A 23,432-nucleotide genomic window follows, 5' to 3' on the forward strand; every position below is an offset into this window, starting at 1 on the left:
GGTAGAAGTGTAAGAAGACTGAGGGGGTTGAAGGATGCACCATTGGATCCTGGCTGGAAAGGAAAGGATGTGAAGCTAGAGGTTGGGTGACGATGGGGGAAGAGCAAGAAAGAATCACAGGCCTGGAGATCATGTAGGGTCGGAAAGTGAGTATAATGGGAGGAAAGACAGAAGACCTAGAAGGTGAGGAAGGTTGCCAGAGAGGAGAAATCCAGGACTGTGGGCTCGCAAGGTGGTGAGTCTGGAAAAGAAAAGTACTCCCATTACTTTCGCTCAGTGTTACATAATACTTACCTCACAGCAATTACAATCAATCCGCAGTGACTGGTCATTTATCAGAAAGGAAGGAGTTGTCCGTGCACATGCCCCTGTGAATATGGTTGCCTGGCTGTGTTGTATCATGGGCTGTATTTGCTCGTGTAGGTGGTAGCGAGGCTCTGACAGGGCCAGGTCCTCTTGGGCACCCGACCTGGCTCCCCCTCTTAACAGTAGCAGCCTGAACCCTTCGCTCTGCCTCGTCTCTCCTGACTTTTTCTCATCCAGGTCTCAGCTTGACTCTGAAGTTTCCAGAAAGAGGACCTTCCGAAAAAGCAGCACTGATCTCTTGCCACCGATTTCCCTCCTGGGTAGCCAGGCAATGACCATTTTAAAGACAGAGAGGCAACTGAAGAAGATCCACTTCCTCTATCTCAACGTGGCTCCTGGCCGGTACTTTAGGTAGGAGCCTAAGGGGGACCTCTTCTCCTTCCACTCCCGGGTTTCCTCCCCTGCTGTGTCTCCCTCTCCTCTCCTGCACCCCCCCCACTTCTCCCCCTCTCCCAGCCTCCCTCCCCCCTCCCCTCAACCTCACAGCCTTTTGTCCTAGCCAGCCTCTTCTCTGCTCTGTCTTCTTGTTCTACCGAGAAGGATGGAAGCCTTTGGTCATTACCTCAGAAAGGAATTTAATGGTGACCTCTCCCAACTCCAATGCATGAATCAGGTGTTTGTTTAAATCTTTACAGTATCAGGGAAGTTTTATGTTTCCCAAGGCATACTGTTCCTTAGACTGAACCAAAATCTGCTCTTTTAACAATTACCTCCCAGTCCTAGTTTTATCTCTGGGGCTATAAAAACAAGTCTCCCTCTCCCATGTGACTCAAGAGGCATCCATTCATTCTCTTCTGTTAGATCCAAATCTTACATATTTTCAAAAGCCCTGTTCAGGTTTCATCTCTTCCCAGAAGTACTAATAATAATTACCATTAGTCGAGCTTTTCTGTACACCATACATTGTGCTAATAAACACATGAGATGTGTTGTTTAATCCTAGCCTACCAGGTAGATGCTATTATTATTTCCATACATGAGATGAGTAGACTGATGTATAGAGAGGTTAAGTGACTTGTCCAAAGCCACATAAGTGGTAGAAACAGGACTCAAACCTAGGACCGTCTTAACTCAAAAGTCCATGCTTTTAAGCAGTATCAGGTACACTCTCCCAGAGAGCCTTATTTCCTGTATACACCAATGTCTTTCTCCTGCACTTGGGTAGCACTATTGATCTGTATCATCCATTCATTTACCGATCAGTTCATTTAGCAAACATTCACTGAGAGCATGTGCCAGTTATTAAGCAACTGTGTCTTGGTTCTAGCTTTGCTGTCCTCTCTCTGCTTCATGATACTTGGGCTGAGACTGCAAACTTTATTTCTTGTTTTTCAGCTGGCTTCCCATTAGATTTGATTAATAGGGGGTGCTAGAAGGAGACTGGACAGCAGGATAAGAGAAGGGACTTTCTCCTTCCTTTACTTGCTCTTCCTGTCCGCGTTACCCCAGAAAAGGTCCTTCCCCCTGGCAGCAGCAGGCGCTTGCTAAATCAGCCTCTTTGTGATCCTCACAGGCACCAATGCCAGCCAGGTGACACCTTCCCATCAGAATTCTGAGTCTCAACTCTGCAAGGCCCCTTCTCCAGAATCCTTAGGTGCTCGTAGCAGCCAGGAAGCATTGCCTTAGAAATTCAAGTTCCAACTCTACAATCCCTCCTCCAAGCTCATAGCTTCTACAAACCCAAACCTCTCCCCTTTGTTCTTTTAGTTCTTGGGCTGGCATCCATTTCCTGCAGTTATTAGCTCTGTGCTGCCTTAGTGCTCCCTTTTTGCTTTCTCAGTCTTCTGATACCATTTTAAATAATAATATATATATGTTTTTGTTGATTTGAGAGAGAGAGAGGAAAGAAGGGGGAGAGAGGGAGAGAGAGAGAGAGAGGAACACCCATTGGCTGCCCCCTGCACACCCCCTACTGGGGATGGAGCCCACAACCCTGGCATGTGCCCTGACCTGGAATCCAAACAGCGACCCCTTGGTGCCTGGGATGATGCCCAGCCAACTAAGTCACACCCGCCAGGGCCTCTGATACCTTTTAAAAACCATATTCTCTCTACTGAATTCACTTTGTTGCAATCCCTAGTGTGATTTCGGTGTTCATGACTGGACCCTGACTGATGCAGTACTTGGGATCATGAGTAGTCCCCAGGGAACGAGCCTCAAACTATGGGATTCTGATACTGCTCTGGTAGTGTCCTTGGCCTTGCGCAGTACTGAGCTCCTTGCTAACAGGAAGTAGGACACTAGTAATCCACGAACATGTAGCACCAGCACAAATAATTAAAGGATCCCTTTTGGTGGAATGTGATAAGCTACCTACTGCCACCTAGTGGCTGGTACACTTGACTGTCTGGCAGCCCTGTGGGATGAGATGCCGGCTGACCTCGGTGGAAAGCTCACAGACAGAAAATGATAAGCTTAGGGCCTTACACTATCAGCTCAGTCATAATCAGAGAAGCAGTACAGTCAAGGATAATTAGGCGCATAGAGAAATAAGAAACCGTGAGCAAGAGAACTGAAAAGGCAGTGAGTAATTACAGAGCCAGCAGCTGCCCTGCGTATAAACTGTATTGAATGTGGAATGCAGGCATATTTCTCTGAAGTAAGAGAATTTAGTAGGACTGTAAGATGGCTCTGGGGGTACCTTGTTCATGAGCTGGCAGTTTCCTCCTTTTGGCCTGTGTCTAGTCTTCTTGTCTGCCCCTGTGTTTCCCGGTTCTCAGTTACTCCAAGCTCATTTCGTGATTATCTCTGATGTTGTTTCAGTGTCTAGAGATATATGCATTTTATTATTTCCAAGATGCACATTTTCCCCCCACATTTCAACATCTCTGAAACTGTGATGTACCTTGCAGATCAATGGAGTATCGTATTGGCAGCCTTTTTTATTTTAGCAATTCATTAAAAAATGCTGCATCTTACAGCTGATGGCAGTCGTAGATTTGGGTATCTGGGTCTGGAGATATGAACTTCCTGGAACTGCCTAGGGGCCTTTTTCTTTCTTCCCATCTATCCTTGGCTTCTATTTCTTCTGAATAATAGTTGTTCCATCTTTCTACTTTGAAGATCATTCTGCTCTTTTTACCCCTCTTCCCACTTTCTACTGCCTCCTTTTTTGGTATCATTATTTTTAAATCTCCCTTCCTGAAGTCTGCACAAGTTCCCAGGGCCTCACTGATCAGAGCTCTTTTTTAAAGGCCTTACAGCCTGGTGGTGGTGCCCCCAAACAAGGTGAATCCTGAGCACTACATCTTCTCTCCCTTTGGGGTTCTGCATGTACATCCCGAGGAGGACACTGAGGCCATGACGCTGGGTACCTGGCACCGCCACTCTGTCCTCTGGCAGCAGCTCCAGTTCATCCCATTCTTCAAGAATTGCCTCTTACGCAAGGCCTGGGCCTGGTAGGTGATGGCGGGTGTGGGATTTGGGGGGAAGTGTTGCAGAGAGCAAGCTGCATGTCGCCACTGCCCTCTTGTCTGCAGCTGGAAGAAGACTGTGACGCTTCAAGGCCTGCACCGGTGCCGGGTGTTCCTGGGGAGGCACCTGCTCTTGGCCGTGCCCCACTTTGGAGCAGCGCTGCTCCACATCAGCAGGTGAGGTCTTCAAAACACAACTTCGATGGATTTTAAAAATCATTTTATAAAAAGGAATAACACGTTCCTTGTAGAAAACTTGGAAAATACAAAGAAGCACAAAGGAAAACAGTTTTAACCTCTCCACCCATAAATAACCACTAAACATTTTGTTGCACAGCCTTCTATCTTTTTTCTATCACACATATAATTGTGATTAAACTTTACGTATTGTTAAGTAACCAGTTTTCCCCCTCTAAATAATATATTCTGAACATATCACCATACAATTATGTATTTCTACATCAGGTTGCCCCAGATCACACAATTATTAAGTATCACATCTGGGGATCTAACTCAGGGGTTTGAATCTGAACTGTCTGCTCTTTCCATGGTATTACTGTGATTCTTTCTTTGGAAAAGCTTAGTTATTCCTATTTTCAGTACTCTCTTGCTTTCTCTGCACTTCTCAGCCACTCCAATTATCTCCTGTGACAGGAGCTATGGAAGAAATGCCGTGGGTTAGGTGCAAGACGTTACAAAGTGCGGGGACTAACCTGGAGATCACACCGGACTAGGACAGTCATACTCGGTTCCAATTGACTGTTGCCATTGGGAATATAGGTCCAGAGTGTCAGCTACCTTATTTTTCAGGATTTCCTGGAAATCCACATTTTTTGGTAAAATTTCTTAATTTTACCTGGTTAGCTCAAATTTTTATTAAAACACTATGCTGGCCAACTCTAAGTTGTACATCTGGAAACCGTTTCAGTCTGTATCTGGCCCATGGGCTACCATAAAGTTTGTAAGCTATGCTCTGGGCATCCTCCAGTCTAGCCTCATCATGATGGTGTTAATGAAAAGCTCAAGGGCTTGAAGGCTGGACTGATTGGAATTTAAATCCTGGATGCTAGCAAGGGACTTTGCTCTTTGGACCCTCAGTTTCCTAATCTGAAAACTGGAGATAAAGATTTCCGCTACACAGCTGTAGTGAGAATTAAGTGAGATTGTGAATATAAAGTACCATGTTCAGTGCCTCTTAATAGGTACCGAATAAATGACACCCATTCCGATCATTTTCTGCTATTGGAGGTCTTTCATCTCTTTCAAGGATATTTAGAGATGCAGTGTTTTCAGGGCGGGGGTGGGGGGAGAGTGGATAACAGAAGTGGGTTTCCTCAGGGATCGTCAGCCCGTAGGGAAGTTGCAGGTTGATCACCTTTGATTCTAAAACTCACCTATCCATCTAGTCCTCTAAGGCCCTCAGCTTCCCCTGTTCCAAGGAGGAAGCCTCTGTAGTCTTTCCTTCTAAGTCAGACCTTGAGATCTAGTTGACCCTCTCTCCTGACAGAAAGGTCACTCAGTGTAAATTTGCACATACCCCAGGCCTCTCCCAAAGAATTTCCCAGCCAGCAACTCCTTGGGCTTGGAATTCTTCCAGAGAACTCTCAAGAGGAAGCTGTCACTGTCAGTCACTGGGAATATTATACTCTTTTTAAACCTTTGTTCATTCTGAGGTGAGCTGGGCTAGGAAGAGGGCAAATATGTCCAAGGGGAGAGGGCTGAGATGCCGGCTCTGACCCGCGTGGCCCTTGATTCCAGGCTTCTGCAGGAGCTGCACTCTGTGTCCTGGCTCCCCCAGGAGCTAGATGAGTGCTACGAGCTGCTGGACCTGAAGCAGGCGCTGGCCAAGGAGAACCACAAGGCCCTGCAGCTGCTTTCTCGCTGCCTGCGCCTCTGCACGTCCATCCTTCACATGGTAAGAGGCTCCAGTTTAGTGTAAGCCTTTTCTCCAAGCTGAGCTTGCCTGAATTCCAGCCTCCTCTTGGCTTAAGCTTCTCCTGGGATCCCCTGGGTGGCCTGGACTCTGCAGCTGCCTCAGAGCCATTGTTCTGCCCTGCTCTGGGCTGGTTGGATCAGCAGCAGGTGGGCAGAGACTTGGACTCAGCCTTTCCCTCAAGGTTGGTTCCGGCCTTGAGCGGGGAGGAGAGGAACATAACAGCACGTATTTTTCAGTGGTTTGCGCCGGGGGCACTAGGGAATCTGAGAGCTGGAATCTGGATCTTTCGTGCTGCTGGGCTTATCTTTAACCCTGTCTTGCAACTTTGGCAGGTACTGTGGCTGGTAGAAGCATCTGGTGACCGCATCCTTCCTAACTTTGCCTGCTTTGCATCTGTGGCATGTGCCTCCTGCTGAGGGCTCTGGAAGGCCCTGCTATGTACTTGCCTCTTGCCCATGACCTCTCATCATAGTTTTTTGTCTGCCAGGTGGGGCTGGATACGCACAAAGCTCTCCGGCTAATCACCATCTGCAGATAGTCCGGTCCTGAGAGAGAGGACGCACCCAGATTTTGTGAAAATGAGAAACGATGCGGAGGAGGCCCTGGTACATTCATGCAGGGAAATGAATGGTCTCTATCCACCAGACAACGGCTGGGCCTGGCATTGCACTGGACTGAGTGGGGCGGAGGTGGGGGCGAGGTGCTCCAGGGCCTTTCCCTGCCTCCCAGGTCCTAAACCCCGCCTTTGTTTCAATGTCACAAAACTAGTTACAACTCTTTTATGACTAGTCAGTAGTTTATTTTTTTATGAAGGTATAATTTACATGCAGTAAACTTCCAGTGTACAGTTTGTTGAACTATTTGCATATATATATACACATCCATGTAACCGACCCGGGTGTAGAGAAGAGAACAGTTCATCGCCTCGGTAAGCTCCGTGGTACCTCTCTCACCAATACCCCCCGAAGGTAACCACTACTCTGACCTCGGTTACCATAGATTAATTTTGTCTAATTTTGAATTTCACATGAATGAAACCAGACAACATATCAGCATATGCTCTTTTGTTTGTCTTTTTTTTTTTTTTTTTTTTGACTCAACATTATGTTAGTGAGATTTATCCATAATGTTCCAGGCAGCAGTAGGACACTCCTGTAAGCTATGTTGTGTTTTCCGGTATGAATGTACCACAGTTTGTTAATTCTCCTACTGATCGATCTAATTTTCGCTATTATGAATAATGCTGCTATGAACACTCTGGTACATGTCTTTTGGTGGACATAAACACTTATTTGTTCGGGGCATATATTCCAGGAGTGGTTGCTGGAATATGGTATTTGTATGTCTCGCAATGCCAAACAGTTTTCCAGAGTGGTTGTACCAGCTTATAGTCCCACTAACGACGCCTAGGAGACTTCCAGTTGCCTATGGTTTCACCAGCACTTGGTATTGTCAGAGTTTTTAATTTTAGCCAAGCTGATGGGTGAACAATGGTATCTTACTGTGGTTTTAATTTTGTTTCTATTAAACCAGTGATGTTGAACACCTTTTCGTATGTTTATTGGCCATGTTGTACCCTCTTCTGTGAAGTAGCTGGACTCTCTTGCTCAGTTTTAGTTGGGTTGTCTGTCTCTTTCCTATTAATTTGTAGGAGTTCTGTATGTATTCTGAATATGAGTCCTGTATCGAAATTATGCATTATAGATATTTTCTGCCAGTCTGTGGCTAACCTTTTTACTATTTTAATGATGTCTTTTGACTAACAGAAGTTCTTAATTTTCTTGAAGTTCATTTTAGCAATCTTTTTTTAGTCCATGCCTTTTGACCAGGTTTAAGAAATCTTTGCCTACCCCCAAAGTCATGTAGCTATTCTCCTATGTTTTCTGAAGGAAATTTTATTGCCTTTTTAATTTAGGTCTATGGTCCATGTCAAATGAATTTTTATGTATGGTGTGAAGTAAAAGTCAAATTTTATTGTTCCTATTTATGAAAAAGACTGACTTTCACCACTTAATGAAAGTGATGTCTTTCTTAAATCAGGTGGTTATATAAGTTAGTATGTGTGGATCTGCTTCTGGATACTTTTCTGTTCCACTAGTCTATTTGTCCAGACTGTCTTAATTATTGTAGCTTTATGATAAGTCTTGATATCTGATATTGCAAGTCCTACAACTTTTTGTTATTTTCTAATAAAGTTTAGAATTAGCTTGTTAATTTCTGCAAAGTAATTTATTGTTTTTGTTTTTTTTATTGTCTTGCTTTGAATCTATAGATCAATTGGAGGAGAGCTGATATCTTAACAGTATTTTATTCCCTAATCCATGCACATGAGTCTCTTAATTTATTTTGATTTCTTTAATTTCTCTTAACAAAGTGTTATGGGTTTCCTATAGAGGTCTTGAATATATTTCTTTAGACTTATTACTAGATAATTAGTATTTTCTTGTTGCCATTATAAATGGTATTTTAAAACATTGTTTTCTAATAGTTGCTACGCCATACACAAAAATTAATTCATGGTGGATAAAAGACTTAAGTGTGAATGGAAAATCCCAAAATCTTTCAGAGGTAATATCTCAGAGTTTCTTAAACAAAATATAAAAAATTATAAGCCATAAAGAGTCAATAAATGTGTCTATATTAAATTTACTTAAATTTACTTTTTAAAAAGCACCATAAAAAGAGTGAAAAGACAAGCAAGTGCAACACGTGGAGCCACTTTCTGTGCTGCTATGTGGAATTGAAAATGTCCCTGTTGGCAGTCACCCCAAGTGTGTGTTTGGGGGTGCATAGGGGAAGGGGAGGATCAGGAATCATCGCAGCTGGTAACCAAATTGTTACTGAACCAGTTTATTATCTGTGCTAAAGAAAAGCATGCTGCCGCCCATTAAACTGTAGCACTACTGAATAACTAAAATAGATTTGAAACATTAAAGAAATAATATTGAATGTGAGTGTTTAGTAGATACCTTATATCAATTTTTAAGGGAGCTCTCATCAATTCCTAGTTTGCTAAGAGGTTTTATCATGAGTGGGTGTTGAATTTTGTCCAATGATTTTCTTTTCTATTTCTATTTAGGTGATCATGGGATTTTTCTCCTTTAGTCTATCAATGTGGTGAATTGTCAGTGTTAGACCACCTTTGCTTTACTGGAATAAACTCATTTTCTTTCTTTCTTCCTATTTCTTTCTTGTGTAACTTTATTTTTATATCATTTCAAAGTTACTAGGAGAGTTGCAAGGATAGTCTAAAAAACTCTCATATATTTTTTTTACCCAGATTATCTTGTCCTATTTATTTTTTCATTCATGCCTTTTCTTTCTGTATGTATATATTCATTATTTTCCTGAACTCTTTGAGGGTAAGTTGCAGATATCAAGTCCCTTTACCCCTAAATATGCCAGTGTGTTTTTCCTAAGAAGAAGGATATTTTTCTTCTATTATTACAGTACAGTGATCAAAAATTAGAAGATTTCACTTTGATATAATTCTGTTATCTAACTCAATCCTTTAAAAAAGTTTTCCAATTATGCCAACAGTGTCCTTTATTGCTATGTTTTTTCCTGCTCAGGATCCAACCCAGAATGATGCATTGCATTTGGCAGTCAACCATCTCGAGTGCCTTTCATATGGAACAGTTCCTCTGCCTTTTTTCAGCTCCTTGTCTTACTATGGGGCAACCCTACAATATGACATAGGTTCCAAAGGCGCCTCTCCCTCCAGGTCAGACCAAGAAAAGCCTTAGCTGAGCTCTTGCTTGGCCCTTTCCCCTTCCCTGTTTTGCTTCCCTCTCTCCCTTAGGTTTTCTGAAAATAGTTCACATTTTCAGGAAACACATCACATTTCAATATATCACATTTCCCCAAATTCCTGTCTTAGGGTCTGCTTCTAGGGAACTTAGCCTGAGAAGGTGTATTAGACCAAGTCCAGGCATTGTTTTACTCAGTTATTCTGTAGCCAAAATGATTTGTCTTATCCACTGATTCATTGTTTCTGAGAGATGTACAGGGTGGAGCAAAAGTAGGTTTACTGTTGCTTGTATGGAAAATAACACAATAATTAATAAATAATAATATAAGAATAAACCGTTTTGCCTACTCACAACTGTAAACCTCCTTTTGCCCCACCCTGTTTGTTAAAAGTCTCCTCCTATGACTAGATTTGTTCATTTCTCCTGATATTCTTTCATTTGCAACACATGTTTCAAAATCATGTTGCCAGGCGCGTAAAGGTTCACAGCAATATTCCTTGGTGACGTTACTGATATGAAAAAGCCTTTATTCTTGTTACTGCCTCTCTATGAGAGTCCTCTCCTGCTTGATCTTTTCTATCCCTTTGTTTCCAGCCTCCCTTTTGTTATTTTTGTTTTATGTGTATCTCTTATAAATGGCTGGGAAACATTTGGTCTGAGAGTCTGCCTCTTGCAGTAGGTTTATCTCACTTATTATGGTTACTGATAGCTTTGGGCTTATTTTTCCCATTTTGTTTTGGTATTTTCTATTTCCTTTGGATCTTCCTTACATTTCTTGTCTTTTATTGAATTGTTTACATTTTTGTTGCTATCACTGTCCTCCAATGATTTGGATATTATACTTTTATTCTTCTCAGGGTAGCCCAGGAACTGCTCAGTGCCTACTCACCATTCCTAGTTTTAGGATCTTGATTTTGTTTATTTTCACAGACGCATAGCTTGGAGGAAGTCATGTAACTTAGATCTGGGCAACGAAACGTAAGTGAGAGTCACTGGGAAAACTTTTCAAAAGAGGCAGATCCAACTGGAATGTCCTTTTGGACCTTCAGTCCTGTGTTACCACCTAACCCTTAGATAAAATTTCTGGTAATAGAGAAACCATCTCACGCGATAAAGGTGAAAGTCATATTAAGGATGGAGGAGGAAGACAGGAGCTTTGTTCTGATTGATATTATTGGGCCAACATGCCATTCAGGGACTTCATATTGCATTAAAGAAATAAACCTTTTACTTGCTTAAGCCGCACTTTTCTAGCCTTCTCTTATTTGCAGCTGAATGCATATATGCTTATACACCTGCCCAACAGGTGCTGCTGTTCAACTTACATTTTTATAACTATGACTCTTTCATGTCTTTTTCTAAAAGCACCTTCTCGGAGAGTCCTCTGGTCACCCTGTTTAAAATTGCAACCCCCTTTATCATCACCAGCACTCCTGATCCCTCTTTCCCTGCTCTGTTGTTACTGTGTTTTTTTTAAATAGCACTCATTACATTTTTACATACAATATAAATTACCTTTTTACTGTTTATTGTATCTTCCCAATAAACAGTAAACAGGGTAGGGATTGTCACCTGTCTTATTCACTAATATATCTCTAGTGCTTGTTATAGGGCATGCCATATAGTAGGTGCTCACTGAATATTCGTTGAGTGAATGAATGTCAAGGGTGACTTTGTACCCATGTCTTTCTCCCAAGCAGAATAAGAACCTTAGCACTCTCCTAATTTCCTTTCCCTCTTCTCTTTCTCTCTCCACCCCCTACCCTTTTCATTGTGCTCATATTGATATCTCTTGGAATTTTAATTCTGACTTCTTATGAGCATTCTTGTTTTACAGTCTACCCCTTTGGAATTAACAGTATGTTTCACAAATGTCTTTGCTCATTTAATTGTCTTATAGACCGCTTCACCCTCTTATATTATTTTTCTCTGTCAGAAATATACTACTTTTGTTGGGTGGGGGTTTTTCCCAGAGAAAATCTGTAGATGGTAAATTTGTGGAGTCTTTGTATATCTAAAAATGTCTTCATTCGCCCTCAAACATCAGCGATACTGTGGCTGGATACAGAATTCCAGGTTTGAAAGTTGTCCTCAGAACCTCGAGGATACTGCCCCTAGTGGCGAGGTTTTGCATTGCATTCTGAGGATGTTCTGTTGTAGTTACGGTTCGTCTGGTTTTATCTTACTTGGCACTCGGTGAGCTCTTTCATGTGAGGTGATATGTTCCTTCTACAAATATTTACTGTGGAACTGCCAGTGCCCAGCACTGGGTTAAGCAATAAAGGAGTGAAATGAGGAGTAACAGAGGCCTCCTCCTCGAAGAATTTACAGCGTAACGGACGAGTCACACAACCAACTAGATGATGAGGAGGCGCTGGACTTGGGCGGTGAACTGGGAGGCACTCGGCACTGGAAGTGCCGCTGGCGCATAGACGAGAACATCTTGCCAAGTCTAAAGGCACGTGTGTGGGCGAGGCGCCCAGGCCAGGCCTCCACTGCCTTGTGTCTGGGTCTCAGAGACTGGGACCTGAGCTCAGGGTTAGCAGAAAACAATTCACAGACACCACTTAGTTCTAGTCACAAGCTCTATTGAGCATCAGAAGTGACAGGAGAGCAGCAAGGACAAAAGTCCATTCGACCAGGAGTTTCTTCCTCGCGTCTCCCTTCTGTCCCTCAGCAGGACAGGCCTAGAGGGGTGATAGCTGCCAGCAGCCTCTGCAGGCTGAGAACCCTCCCAGGCGTGAGAAGAACCCACGAAGAAGCTCCCAGACTTTTGTCTCACATACCCCCTGCCTCCCAGAGAAAGCCTATGTCAGTGCACAAAGACCGCTCCGGCTACCACACAGGCCAATGCTCTGCTAGTCAGCAGGCCACACCACCCCGGCCCAGTGGTTAAAGTCCATGCCTGGAATTACTGTGGCTTTACTTATCCTAACTTTCTCTTTCTTTGTCACGTCCTGCGAGTGAGGTGGTGGTTGCATGTGTGGTGGTGGGCAGGCAGTCAAGGGCCAGATGGCGGGGAGCGGATACTGACATCTAGCCCCACACCCAGGAAGGATCTGACCTGTGCCATGTGGGCCCCTCTAGTCATACATGCACAAATTTCCTACTTGAGTTCCACCCTGGGGGCTTTTAGTAGACAGGCCTGACCTATCAAATTAGCACACTGTGGCTTCTCAATATATGTTCTCCATCTCACATCTTCTCTGGTCACTTAAGCATGTCTGGGGCTAATCTCTTCTAAAAAGCAGCCCTCTGTGTGTATATCTAGGTTCTAGTTTTTCAGCTCCAAGACCTGAGAGTTTTGCACACACCTATGGGGGGCCAGTTTGCTCTCCATTCCCCTTTCTCCAGGGAGTTTTTTATTTTCTATGCTGGCAGGTTCATGAGGATACATATCAAATGCAACAGGGCCTACAGGAGCGAGTGAAGAACTGCGAGAGGATCAGAACAGGCCAAGGCTCCATATACCTTCAGAAGATGCAGCGCCAGCATCTGGAGCGGAAGCTGAAGCGGGCAGAGACCTGGCTGCTGCAGCTGGGACAGCTGGCCCGCCTGGTGAACTTCATGATTTGCCAGAGCCTCGTGTCTATCATAGAGGAGAAGATAACCTCTTTTGTGGCCAACACCCTGCAAGTGAGATGGTGGTGGCATGTGTGGCAGTGGGCAGGCAGCCAAGGGCCAGATGGCAGGGAGCGTGTACTGACATCTAGCCCCACAACCTCTCCTGACCCTTTTCTGTAGGCCCCAAGGGAGAATCCCTTTCTCTCAGCACAGCTGATCTTTGACAGTGGTGGCCAGCTGTCTCAGGAACCCTGTATTGAAAGCATGACTGAGATTCTAACTGGGCACCTACAGTTTATCAAGGCCTCTGCTCTGAAGGTATTATGGATTGGGCAGGAGCTGGTCAGAGGAATTCCCAAATTTTATTCTCTAAGAAGTTCTCAGTGAGGATTTGAACCCTCATTGTTTTCCATTTCTGCCCCTTCCCCATATGGTGGCATGAAGGTAATGCAGTCTACAGACCTGAAGACTCCCCCGGATTCCCTGTATCCTGAAGGTATTTAAGGAGACTTAGGCAGGGGGTAGGAAGGGTGGAAGCGGGGGAGGGCACATGCAGTGTGCTAATGGCACTGCCTTAGAGTCAGGCCTTGGGTGTGGATGGAGCAGTTCTAACCTGAGTACTTCCTTCCCCACAAGAGTGGCATAAACAATGAAAACAATTTTCTCACATAACAAGCAGTCACAAGGTAGGTGCTTCCAGGGCTGCTTTGGTGGCTCAAATGTCATCAAGTACCAGGCTCTTTATACCCTTTCCTAACTCCTTCCTGGGTTTAGCTGCAGGTAAGGGCAGATCCTCTTAGAAAGGTGCATGTGGTAAGAGAGGCTGCAATCAAAAATGTCTTTTCGCCCAGCCTGCTGTGGCTCAGCGGTTGAGCATCAACCTAGGATCTAGGAGATGGAGGTTCAATTCCCGGTCAGGGCACATGCCCAGGTTGTGGGTGTGCAGGAGGCAGCCGATCAATGACTCATCATTGATGTTTCTATCTTTCTCTCTCTCTCCTTTCCTCTCTCTGAAATTAATAAAGACATAGTTAAATAAATAAATACATAATAACAAAAAAGTATTTTCATCCTCAGACTTACTGCCTCATAGCTGCAAGACAAGCTACAGTTCTAAGCATTCCATTCTCAAGCAAAACCAGGGGGAAGGGGGAAGCAAGGTTGGAGAGAGACAAGAGCCAAAGGAGGGAGGCGAGGTAGAGAGGACTCAATTGGGCAGTGAGATTTGATGGTGACCTGGGCTGGGGAGAGGGACAGGCAATGGTAGAGATGGTGAGAATGGTTGCATTCTGGATATATTTTTAATGTAGAGCCAACAGGATTTTGTGAGAGCTGGGTGTGTTGTTGTGAGGGAGGAGTCAAAGATGACTAGTTTTTGAGTGGAACAGCTGGAAGAATGGAGTTCCCATTTGCTGAAGTTGGAAGACTGCAGGAAGAGCAATTTTGGGAAGGAGAAATCAGAGCTCATTTCTGGCCCTGTTAAGTTTGAGGTACCTTTTAGACATGCAAGTAGAGATGTGGTGGAGTAGGTAGTTGTTTAAATGGGATTGGCATTCAGGGAGAGATCTGAGCTAAAGATAAATTTGGAAGCAAATAGATGATATTTAAAACCATGAGTCTGGATGAGCTCACTTAGAAAGTGAGTACAAGGTAAGAGAAGAGATCTGAGGACTGAGCTGGGGTGGGGAGGGTCACTATAATGTTTAGGTATTGCTAGTAAGGATCTAATTTCTAAACATTTTGATGCTAACCTCCCTCCCCCTTTTTGGTATAAAGTTTTAATGCAAATATTGAAATTGTCAATTAACCGTTTCCTAAGAAGTTAAAAGGGAGGCCAGTTTCAAGGCTGTCTTGAGGAAGATACCGAGAACTGGCACGCTCAATATCCTTTCCACTTCCTCCTGCAAACTGCACTTCTCAGACCCCCTTGCAGCTAGAGTGCTTTTGTTTTTCAGCTCTTCCATGTACTTGCAACCCACTTAATAATCTATAAATTCCTTCCTGCTTACACTAGCTAGAGTAAACTCTCTTCTCTCCACCTGAACCCTAACTAATAAATTCCCTCTGTGGGTCTGGCGTACTGTGTTTGTAATATAGATGTACATGTACCTCTCTCATGAGCAGTGTGTGTGTGTGTGAGAGAGGAAAGAGAGAGAGAGAGAGAGAGGTCGTGTGGGGGCCCTGGAGGGCACTCATGGACAGTTGTGGCGTGTGTCCCACTAGGAGAAGATGAAGAGGAGGACTCGAGCATGGAATCCCTGATGCCCAAGTCCCAGGGCCAGCCCAGCGATGCTGTGCACATCTTCTGTGGCCCGAATGTAGGATTGGTGTGGCCCTGGAAGTCTCACACAATCACTGAAGCCCTGGAGGTCCGTGGATACCGGCTGCGGGGCCAGTACTTACCCCCCAGTTACAAACAGCTGCAAGAGGACCTGGATAACAGCCCTAGAATCCAGCAGGCGCTGACTATACAACAGGCCCTGCTGAAGGTGAGAACAGAGGCTTAAGGTGTGGGAGGATGCCTACCAATTCCCATTAAAGTCATCCCCCTCTGCCCTGAGCACCTCATCTGCCCCTAGGACATGCTGTGGGAGGTGCAGGAATTCTGCAGGGAGCATCACTGGATGACAGGCATTCATGAGTTCCTGCAATCCTGGGGGCCTCAGAAGCTGGAGTCTATGAGAGGTTGTCCTATCAAGAACTACGTGATGCTGGTGAGCCACCTGAACATTTGGCAGAACCGCATCTCTAATATACCTGTCAAGTTGATCACAAAAGGCAAGTTGCTGCTGCTGAGCTGCCACGATGTGCAGGCCGACGTGGGTGAGTGCTGTTTCCCCTCCCTTCTTTTCCTTCTGCCTCCTTACCTCATCCACATGGCTCCTTGGGCCTGGAATGTCCACCAGGGACCTTAGCTGCACGCCCTTCAGTGGCCCCGTAGAGCTTCCCAGAGCCCCAGGTCCCAGCCCCTTCCCTGTGCAGCTGCAGGTATGACCATTGGAGAGGACAGCCTCCATCTGTTTGGGCTCTGCTCCGTCCCCATACTCCTTTGGGATCAGGTTCCTGTCACCTGACTCTTTCTGTCCTTGTGGCATAGAGGTGGTTCAACCAAACGTAACTGAGAAACATCTTAGTTTCCATTTCCGGCAGAGACGAGATACTTTCGGACCTATGCTTTCTTTATGAGGGTGGGAGGCCTTGGAGCTGGGGCCCGAAAGAGTCTGCTTGAAAGTACTTGCCTGCCCAGCCCTCCCTGCCTTAGCTCTCCAGCAGGTGAAGCACAAGCCAAACCTGCCCCCCTCTTTCCCGGCCCTGTTCTAAAGGGGGGGCAGTGTCAGGCTGGCAAGGGAGAAACAGGGAGGGCCTGTGGTTGGCCTGCTTTCGTTCTGATCCAGCTAGGGGCAGCCTCTGCTCCCGGGTTACTTGGAAAGCCTACGTTCTTTCTGGTTTGTTGGCTTTTTGAGCCTTAGTCCAGGACCGACTGGCTTCTTCATAAAAAAAGAGCAGAAGGGGAGAGGAAGTGCGGGGTCCGGAACCCTGGCTCCGTTCCTCAGAGTTGTGTGGCCTCAGGGTACTGAGCGGCAGTGTTACTTGTAACGTGGAGAAAATAATGAAGCCACTTGGGCCATGGAAGGGGGTTAAATGAGGTTTTCCTCGGGATACCCCAGCTTCGACCATGGCGCGCAGTAGGGGCTGGCTCTTTTTCGCGTCACCTTTTCTGTCTGTGCTCGTCCTTCTTGCTGACCTAGTTTCATCCTCCCACCCCCGCCCCTCTCCTCTCCCGGGCTCCCCTGGACAGCGCATGATACAGTCGCCCACCCCGGTGAGGGGCCCTCGGCAGAGGCTTGACCTCACCCTTTGCCCTTTACTCTCCAAGAGCCTCCACATCCAGCCTGTCGCCAGATCAGTTCCACTCCTCTGCCTCCTAAATATCCCTCAGGTCTGTTTCCCCGCCCATGTCCAACGCGACCTTCAGGACCGGGTACTGTACCAGCGCTTTGCTCCTTTACGCCGCACAGTGTCGCTGCTGAGCTGCCCGCTGCGGCCGCCTGCTGCGGGGCCCAGAGCCTCGGGGCGGCAAAGGGCAAAGGCCTAGCTCCTGTCGGGAGCCAAGGGAACGTTTGGAAAAGGATCGGTTAGCACCCTGGTGTCCTCTCCAACCCTGGTGCCCCTCGGCAGGTTCCCTTCCTCTTGGTTTCCTCAGCCCTTGGTGCCCAGTCCTCTTGGTCACATCCTCCAAGACTCTTAAAAGGCTGTACCCCGAATATCTCAGTTATGTACCCCTGGAACTCACTATCCCACCTTCCAGTAGAAGAAATGCTCACGGGGTGAGCTGATTTACTTTTCACCCCTCAGACGTAAAATAAAACAAACAGAGTGGAGCCAGGTTGCCTGAGTTTGAAACCTTGCTCTGCCATGGTGTGAAGTTGTTAAAGTTACTTAACCTCTCTGAGCCTCACTCCGTTTGCTTATCTGCAAAATAGGGACAATAATAGTATCTACCTCAACAGGTTTTTGTGAAGATTAATTGGGTTAATACAGGTAAAGCAGCTGACATTGTATCTGGCATGTAGTAATACTGTATTTCACGGTATACTTTATAGTACCATATTTCTATATTGTGTTTTGCTTTTCTGTGCATTGTTTTAACATCCCTGAATTTAAGGAGGTGTATTATGATGGCAGCATGTCAGAGTTTAGGTAGCATCACTTTTTTTCTTTTTCGTGGTCTGTAAAATAATGGTGCCTCTTACAATTAGTAGTATCTTAGATTTGATGAGGTCCCATATTGCTATTTTTCCTGCCCGCAAAGACAATGGGGTTGCTCATATCGCCAAAGGCAGCTTCCCTGATCATCTCTTAGCCCCGTGTCTTCTTTCCTTTAACCCTTAAACATAAAAGGCAGAGTACATACTCTTCTCGGTATCTCTTCTACTAGAGCAGAAGCAGTAAGATTCCCCAAACAGAAAACTCACCTGTGGTGGGCATTCTGCTGTTCATGACCATGTCACCCCCATACCCTTGCACATGCTGTTTCATCTGTGTGGTGTGCCCTTGCCCCTTGGAGCACGAACTACTCAACACAGGCAGCTCCAGGGCTCCCCTTTCTGAGGAGGCTTTTCCCAGCCTCCTCAGGCTTCCTCTTCTCTCACTATGCCAGGTTGAGGAATCCCGGGCACTTATCACACTGGTTTTTGATGACCTGTTTATGTATCTGTCTCTGACACCATATTGTAAGCTTCTGAAGCTGGAAACCCTTTCTGTCACTCCCTCCCTCCCTCCCTCCCTCCTGTATGTCAGTGCCCAGCACAGCCCCAGTGCATAGCAGCTGACTGGACACTGGGCAGAGGTCCAGTAAGTGTTAGTGAGCGAGGGCACAAATTCATGGTCTGGCACCCCCTTCCCACTCCCGCTCGGGGCTCACAGCACTCCCCCAGCACCCCTTTTTGGCGCACCCTTTAACCCCTAACCCTCTCCTCTGTTCAGACACCAAACTGAAGAACATCAGGAAGGAAATTCTCGCCCACGTACAGAGTGAGTGCTGGAGCCGCAGCCAGCACCTGATGAAAGAGCTCAGAGATTTCGTCGAGATCTTCCAAACCATCAGCTCAGACATTCGTACCATTGCCAGCTGCTCCCAGAAGGTGGGCTCTCCCCCTCCTCCCTTCCCAGCCTACCCAGGGCCCATCCTGCTCAAATGCTCAGCACACTCTTCAGGACTCAGCCGAGCTCCCCATTGGGCTTGATGCCCTTAGACTGTGCTCATACGCATGACCTGCCCTTGCTGACTCTCACCCTGCTCTCCTGGCTCAGTCTCCTCAGGGTGGTGGGTGGTCCTGGTGTGACGAGAGAGACACAGTCCAGGTTTCAGAGACAAAAGATCTGCTCTGTGGGATAGGTCAGATAGGGATCTGTGGCCCTGTCATCAGCGTAATGACTTGGTGGGGGAGGAACTGTGCTTTCTGCAGAGAGACGTGGGTCAGATGGGACGTGATCTCAGATTGCCGCTGCTCCCAGTGGGTTAAAAGGTGGCTGCTGGAGCCTGGAGCCTCCAGAAGGTGGGAGTGCCCCTCAGGGATGGGCCCAAAGAGGTGCCCGGGGTTGGGGGGGACGGGGTGTTGGTCTCATGCTGCGGGCCTTGCAGTTGAACGAGGCCCATGATCAGTACGGCAAGCTGGAGGAGCGAATGGAATACATCCGGTCACTCCACGAACTCATCCGCAACCACTTCAGCCTCTTCAGTGCCGAGACCGAGGCTCTGGACATCTTGGTAAGAAGGGAGTTCAGGAAGTCACCCATCCCTCCCTGTCCCCCACCCCCACAACCACATCCACTTGACGGCCCTGTGCTGGCCCCACAGCTCCTGGATCTGTGGGAGGCATTTCAGTTTGAGAGGAGCCAGGCCTCGGAGTTCCTGCTCAGCAAGCAGCATTCCCTCGTGCCCAAGCTGCAGCAGCTGATGGGGGCAGCCTTGGCGGAGCTGGAAGGTCTGATCCAGAAGGCCCTGTCCAGCCCCTTCATGGACCCTGCACAAGAGCAGAAGAGCATGGAGAGCCAGCTCATCTCCCTGGAGCATCAGTTCCAGGACACCGTCAGCCGCCTTAATGAACTGCGCCATGCCTACTCCACCTTCACTGGTACTAAGGGTCCCCGCCCCCTCTCCCCCCACCCTGTGATAGACTCTGCAGCTGAGATGAGGGTTTGGACTCAAGGTCCTGTGTGTTCTGGGTGACTCTAAGCAAGTTTTGGGAATCTTACGCCTTCATTAGTCTCTTTTATGTGTGAAAATTGCAGGAAAAAAAATGTTCACACATTGGATATAGTACGGTGCTCAGGGCAGGGAGATGGGACTCACAGTGTGCGAAGGAAGAATGTTCCTTTAGAATGTGCTGGGGTCGGAGGCTGAAATCCTGTGCAGCTGGATGCAAAGCTGTCCTTGTTGCAGTACTGACCCTTTGTGTAGCCCTGGAGGCCCGGTAAACATCCGTCTTCATGCTCCACGGAGGTCTTCACTGCTTCCAGCCCGTGTGGAATAGAGGCCTCACTGCTCCACAGGAGACCAGGGCACAACTACTGGTCTTACCTCTTCCATGCAGTGATGGAGCTCGTTCCCTTCTACCCACAAAGAACTGTGTGGGCTCAAGTTTTTTCTTTCTCAGATACAGTCACTTCATCAGTCCTTCAGAGGGCACATTGTTTCCCAGTTGCTTCTTGGCCAGCCACACTATTACCATCTCTGCCCATGGGGATCCCCGGTCCAGGGCCATTGGCCAAATGTGAGATGTTGGACACTGGGACCATCCTCAAGCAGGTGACTTTTTCTTTTTCTTTTTTTTTTTAAAAAACATATCTTTATTGATTTCAGAGAGAGGAAAGGAATTGGGAGAGAGATAGAAACATCAATGATGAGAGAGTCATTGATCGAGCCCACAACCCGGGCATGTGCCCTGACCGGAAATCGAACCCCAATCTCCTGGATCCTAGGTCGATGCTCAACCGCTGAGCCACGCCCGGCCAGGCAAGGGACTTTTTCTTTGGCTAAGTATCAGGAGACCCTCATCCCATACTCTGACATAGACCGCAGACCTTCCCTTTCTTGCTGGGTTTGGAGATGTTTGTTAAAAAAGCAGAGTAGTGGACGTCTGCCCTGTGGTGCTAGGCCCAGGAAACCCCACAGCACTGCTTTTACTTCCTCCTTCCATCCCTGTCTCCTCGCCGGGCTCCCAGGTTTTGTTAACATCATCTAGGGTCTTACATTCAGATAATTAATACCACTCTTTATTTTTCATTATGTATCTTTCACGAGTTACTTTTTTTAAAATATGTTTTCATTGACTTTAGAGAGAGAGGAAGGGAGAGGGAGAGAGATAGAAACATCGATGAGACATCAATTGGCTGCCTCCTGCGCGCCCCCTACTAGGGATCGAGCCCACAGCCCGGGCACGTGCCCCGACGGGCAGTCAAACCAGGGACCTCTCGGTTCACGGGACAACGCTCAACCTCTGAGCCACGCCGGCTGGGCTTACTCATTACTTTTGACATTTGCTTTGTTTTATAACCATGTTAACAACTATTTTGACATCTGAGGATTCATGGTTTTGTTTATGCATTACCACTTAAAAAAAACACACATATATTATTATTATTTTTATTCTTTTCTTGGATGGCTGTAATGTTTGAGGGTTTTTTTTTTCTAAGAAGGACATTAGAGCAGTTAACATTTCTAGGGTCCTATGCTGAGAATGACTTTCTAATGTCTTTATATCACAGCTTGGCTAAATATTGAGTTCTGAGGTTTTCTTCAAACTTATATATTGTTTCATTGTCTTCCAACATGCAGCATTGTGGACAAATCTGATATCAATCTGATTTTTCCTTTGTAGGTAATGTGCTTATCTATTATTTGATAATGGTTCTTATATTTGCCCTTGTCTCCTTCCAGAATTCTTATTTGTACATTGGGTGTTCTGGATCTCTCCTCCATTTCTTTTATTTTATCATCACTCATTTCTTTTTTTTTCAGTCCTCACCGGAGAATAGTTTTCCCATTGCTTTTTCAGAGAGAATTGAAGAGAGAGAGAGGAGAAAGAGATAAATATTGATATGAGAGAGACACATCGATTGGTTGCCTCCCACACAGGCCCAAACCTGGGCTGGGGACCTGGGGCTGGGAATTGAGCCTGCAACCGAGGTACGTGCCCTTGGCTGGACTCGAACCCAGGACCCTTCAGTCTGAGGGCCGATGCTCTAACCACTGAGCAAACTGGCCAGGGCCATCATCACTCATTTCTTCTTCTTCTTTTTTTTTTTTTTAGTTCTGGGGAAATATTGTGAGCTTGTCTCATAAGTTTCCACTTTCTGTAGTATCTATAATTTCCATTGCATTTTAAAACACATATATGCATGTTGCATGTGCCTTCATGTTTATGAGCACATGTACATGGATATAAGTGCACGTCCATAATAGCAAAGATCCACACTGTGCCTGGTCTTGGTTTCTAATACCATTCCTGTGGAAAGGAACCAGGGCTCCCTGGGGAGTGGATGATTCCAGGGCTGTGGCAGGGCAAGTACAAGATGAGCCTGGAAAATCTTTTAAACTAGAAAGTAAGGGAATATTAAGTCCTTTTAAAAAGTGATGGGAACATGTCATGAGGACATAGAAGGGACACCAACTGGCCAAATCTGGGACAATTTGAGTATCAAAGTACAAAGTAAACTACTAGAAAAACAGGAATTTATTATCCACACTAATAATAAGAAAAGCTGTGGGAAATGTTCTTTTTTTTTTTTTTTAAATGAGTTACATTTTATTTTATTTTTATTTTTTAATATATCTTTATTGATTTCAGAGAGAGGAAAGGAGAGGGAGAGAGAGAGATAGAAACATCAATGATGAGAGAGTCATTGATCGGCTGCAGCCTGCAATCCGGGCATGTGCCCTGACCGGGAATCGAACCCTGATCGCCTGGATCCTAGGTCGACGCTTTAACCACTGAGCCACGCCCAGCCAGGCAGTGGGGAATGTTCTTAAAGGGGTGGGCAACCTAGGCCTGAGGTTTGCCTGGCCAGGTGTGGCTCAGTGGTTGACCATCGACCTAGGATCCAGGAGATCAAGGTTCTATTCCCCGTCAGGGCATGTGCCCGGGTTGCAGGCTCGATCCCCAGTAGGGGTTGTGCAGGAGGCAGCCGATCAATGACGGCTCTCTCATCATTGATGTTTCTCTCTCTCTCTCCCTTCCTCTCTCTGAAATCAATAAAGACATATTTAAAAAAAAAAAAGAATTTAAAAAAAAAAAGAAGGTGAGGTTTGAGTTGGAACTTGAATTTGGCGAGGGAGGGAGCATATGGTTCCCTGAGGGAAGACTGCTCCAGAATGAACTGCCAGTGGAAGATCCTCAGCAGGGGAGCGCTCCTGGTATACCTGAGCCACAGTGAAGAGCCTGCTGTGGCCTGAGTGGAGTGAGTGAGATGGAGACTACTGCCATTGCGTTGTCTCAGATATTCTGTCCTTGGAATAACTGTCCCTTGAATTTTCCCCTTCTCCATTGTCCTTCTGAACAATTTTAGACCCCCCACCTTGGCAATTTTGGGACCCTCCCTTTTGTTATCATGGGCTCTTGACTGACCATTCCCCACCCTGGCCCCCGCCCCCACATATGGCCCAGGCCTCAGCCAGCCTTGTCCCACAGGGGATGAAAGTCCTGTGTCCTTGCCAATCTGTGGGATCCATCCTATCAAGCAGCAGCAGAGCATCTGGCGCCTATATCGAGTCATCTCTGAAAACATTAGTGAATGGAAGTGCATGGCTTTTGCCAAGGTGCTGACACCCTTCCTTGGAGCTCCTGCCTGGGGATGGAAAGTCTGCAGGGGAGAGGGGTGGGAAGGGTCTCCAGCTGA

General features: G+C 46.3%; 1 protein-coding gene across 1 annotated transcript in view; it reads left to right on the forward strand.

The window, feature by feature from the left end:
• Positions 1 to 23,432, forward strand: part of DNHD1 (dynein heavy chain domain 1) — a 57,196-nt gene that overhangs the window by 3,412 nt on the left and 30,352 nt on the right. Inside the window, exons 2-13 of the mRNA XM_087821708.1 lie at positions 544 to 717; positions 3,561 to 3,764; positions 3,846 to 3,956; positions 5,538 to 5,694; positions 12,849 to 13,103; positions 13,212 to 13,349; positions 13,476 to 13,527; positions 15,255 to 15,520; positions 15,611 to 15,854; positions 18,519 to 18,676; positions 19,177 to 19,669; positions 23,225 to 23,352. Of these exons, the coding sequence (XP_087677834.1) occupies positions 544 to 717; positions 3,561 to 3,764; positions 3,846 to 3,956; positions 5,538 to 5,694; positions 12,849 to 13,103; positions 13,212 to 13,349; positions 13,476 to 13,527; positions 15,255 to 15,520; positions 15,611 to 15,854; positions 18,519 to 18,676; positions 19,177 to 19,669; positions 23,225 to 23,352 (2,380 nt within the window). The remainder of the gene's footprint in view (positions 1 to 543; positions 718 to 3,560; positions 3,765 to 3,845; positions 3,957 to 5,537; positions 5,695 to 12,848; positions 13,104 to 13,211; positions 13,350 to 13,475; positions 13,528 to 15,254; positions 15,521 to 15,610; positions 15,855 to 18,518; positions 18,677 to 19,176; positions 19,670 to 23,224; positions 23,353 to 23,432) is intronic.

The sequence above is a fragment of the Miniopterus natalensis genome, chromosome 11 (genome assembly GCF_054644295.1).
Source record: "Miniopterus natalensis isolate mMinNat1 chromosome 11, mMinNat1.hap1, whole genome shotgun sequence".
Taxonomy (NCBI): Eukaryota; Metazoa; Chordata; class Mammalia; order Chiroptera; family Miniopteridae; genus Miniopterus; species Miniopterus natalensis.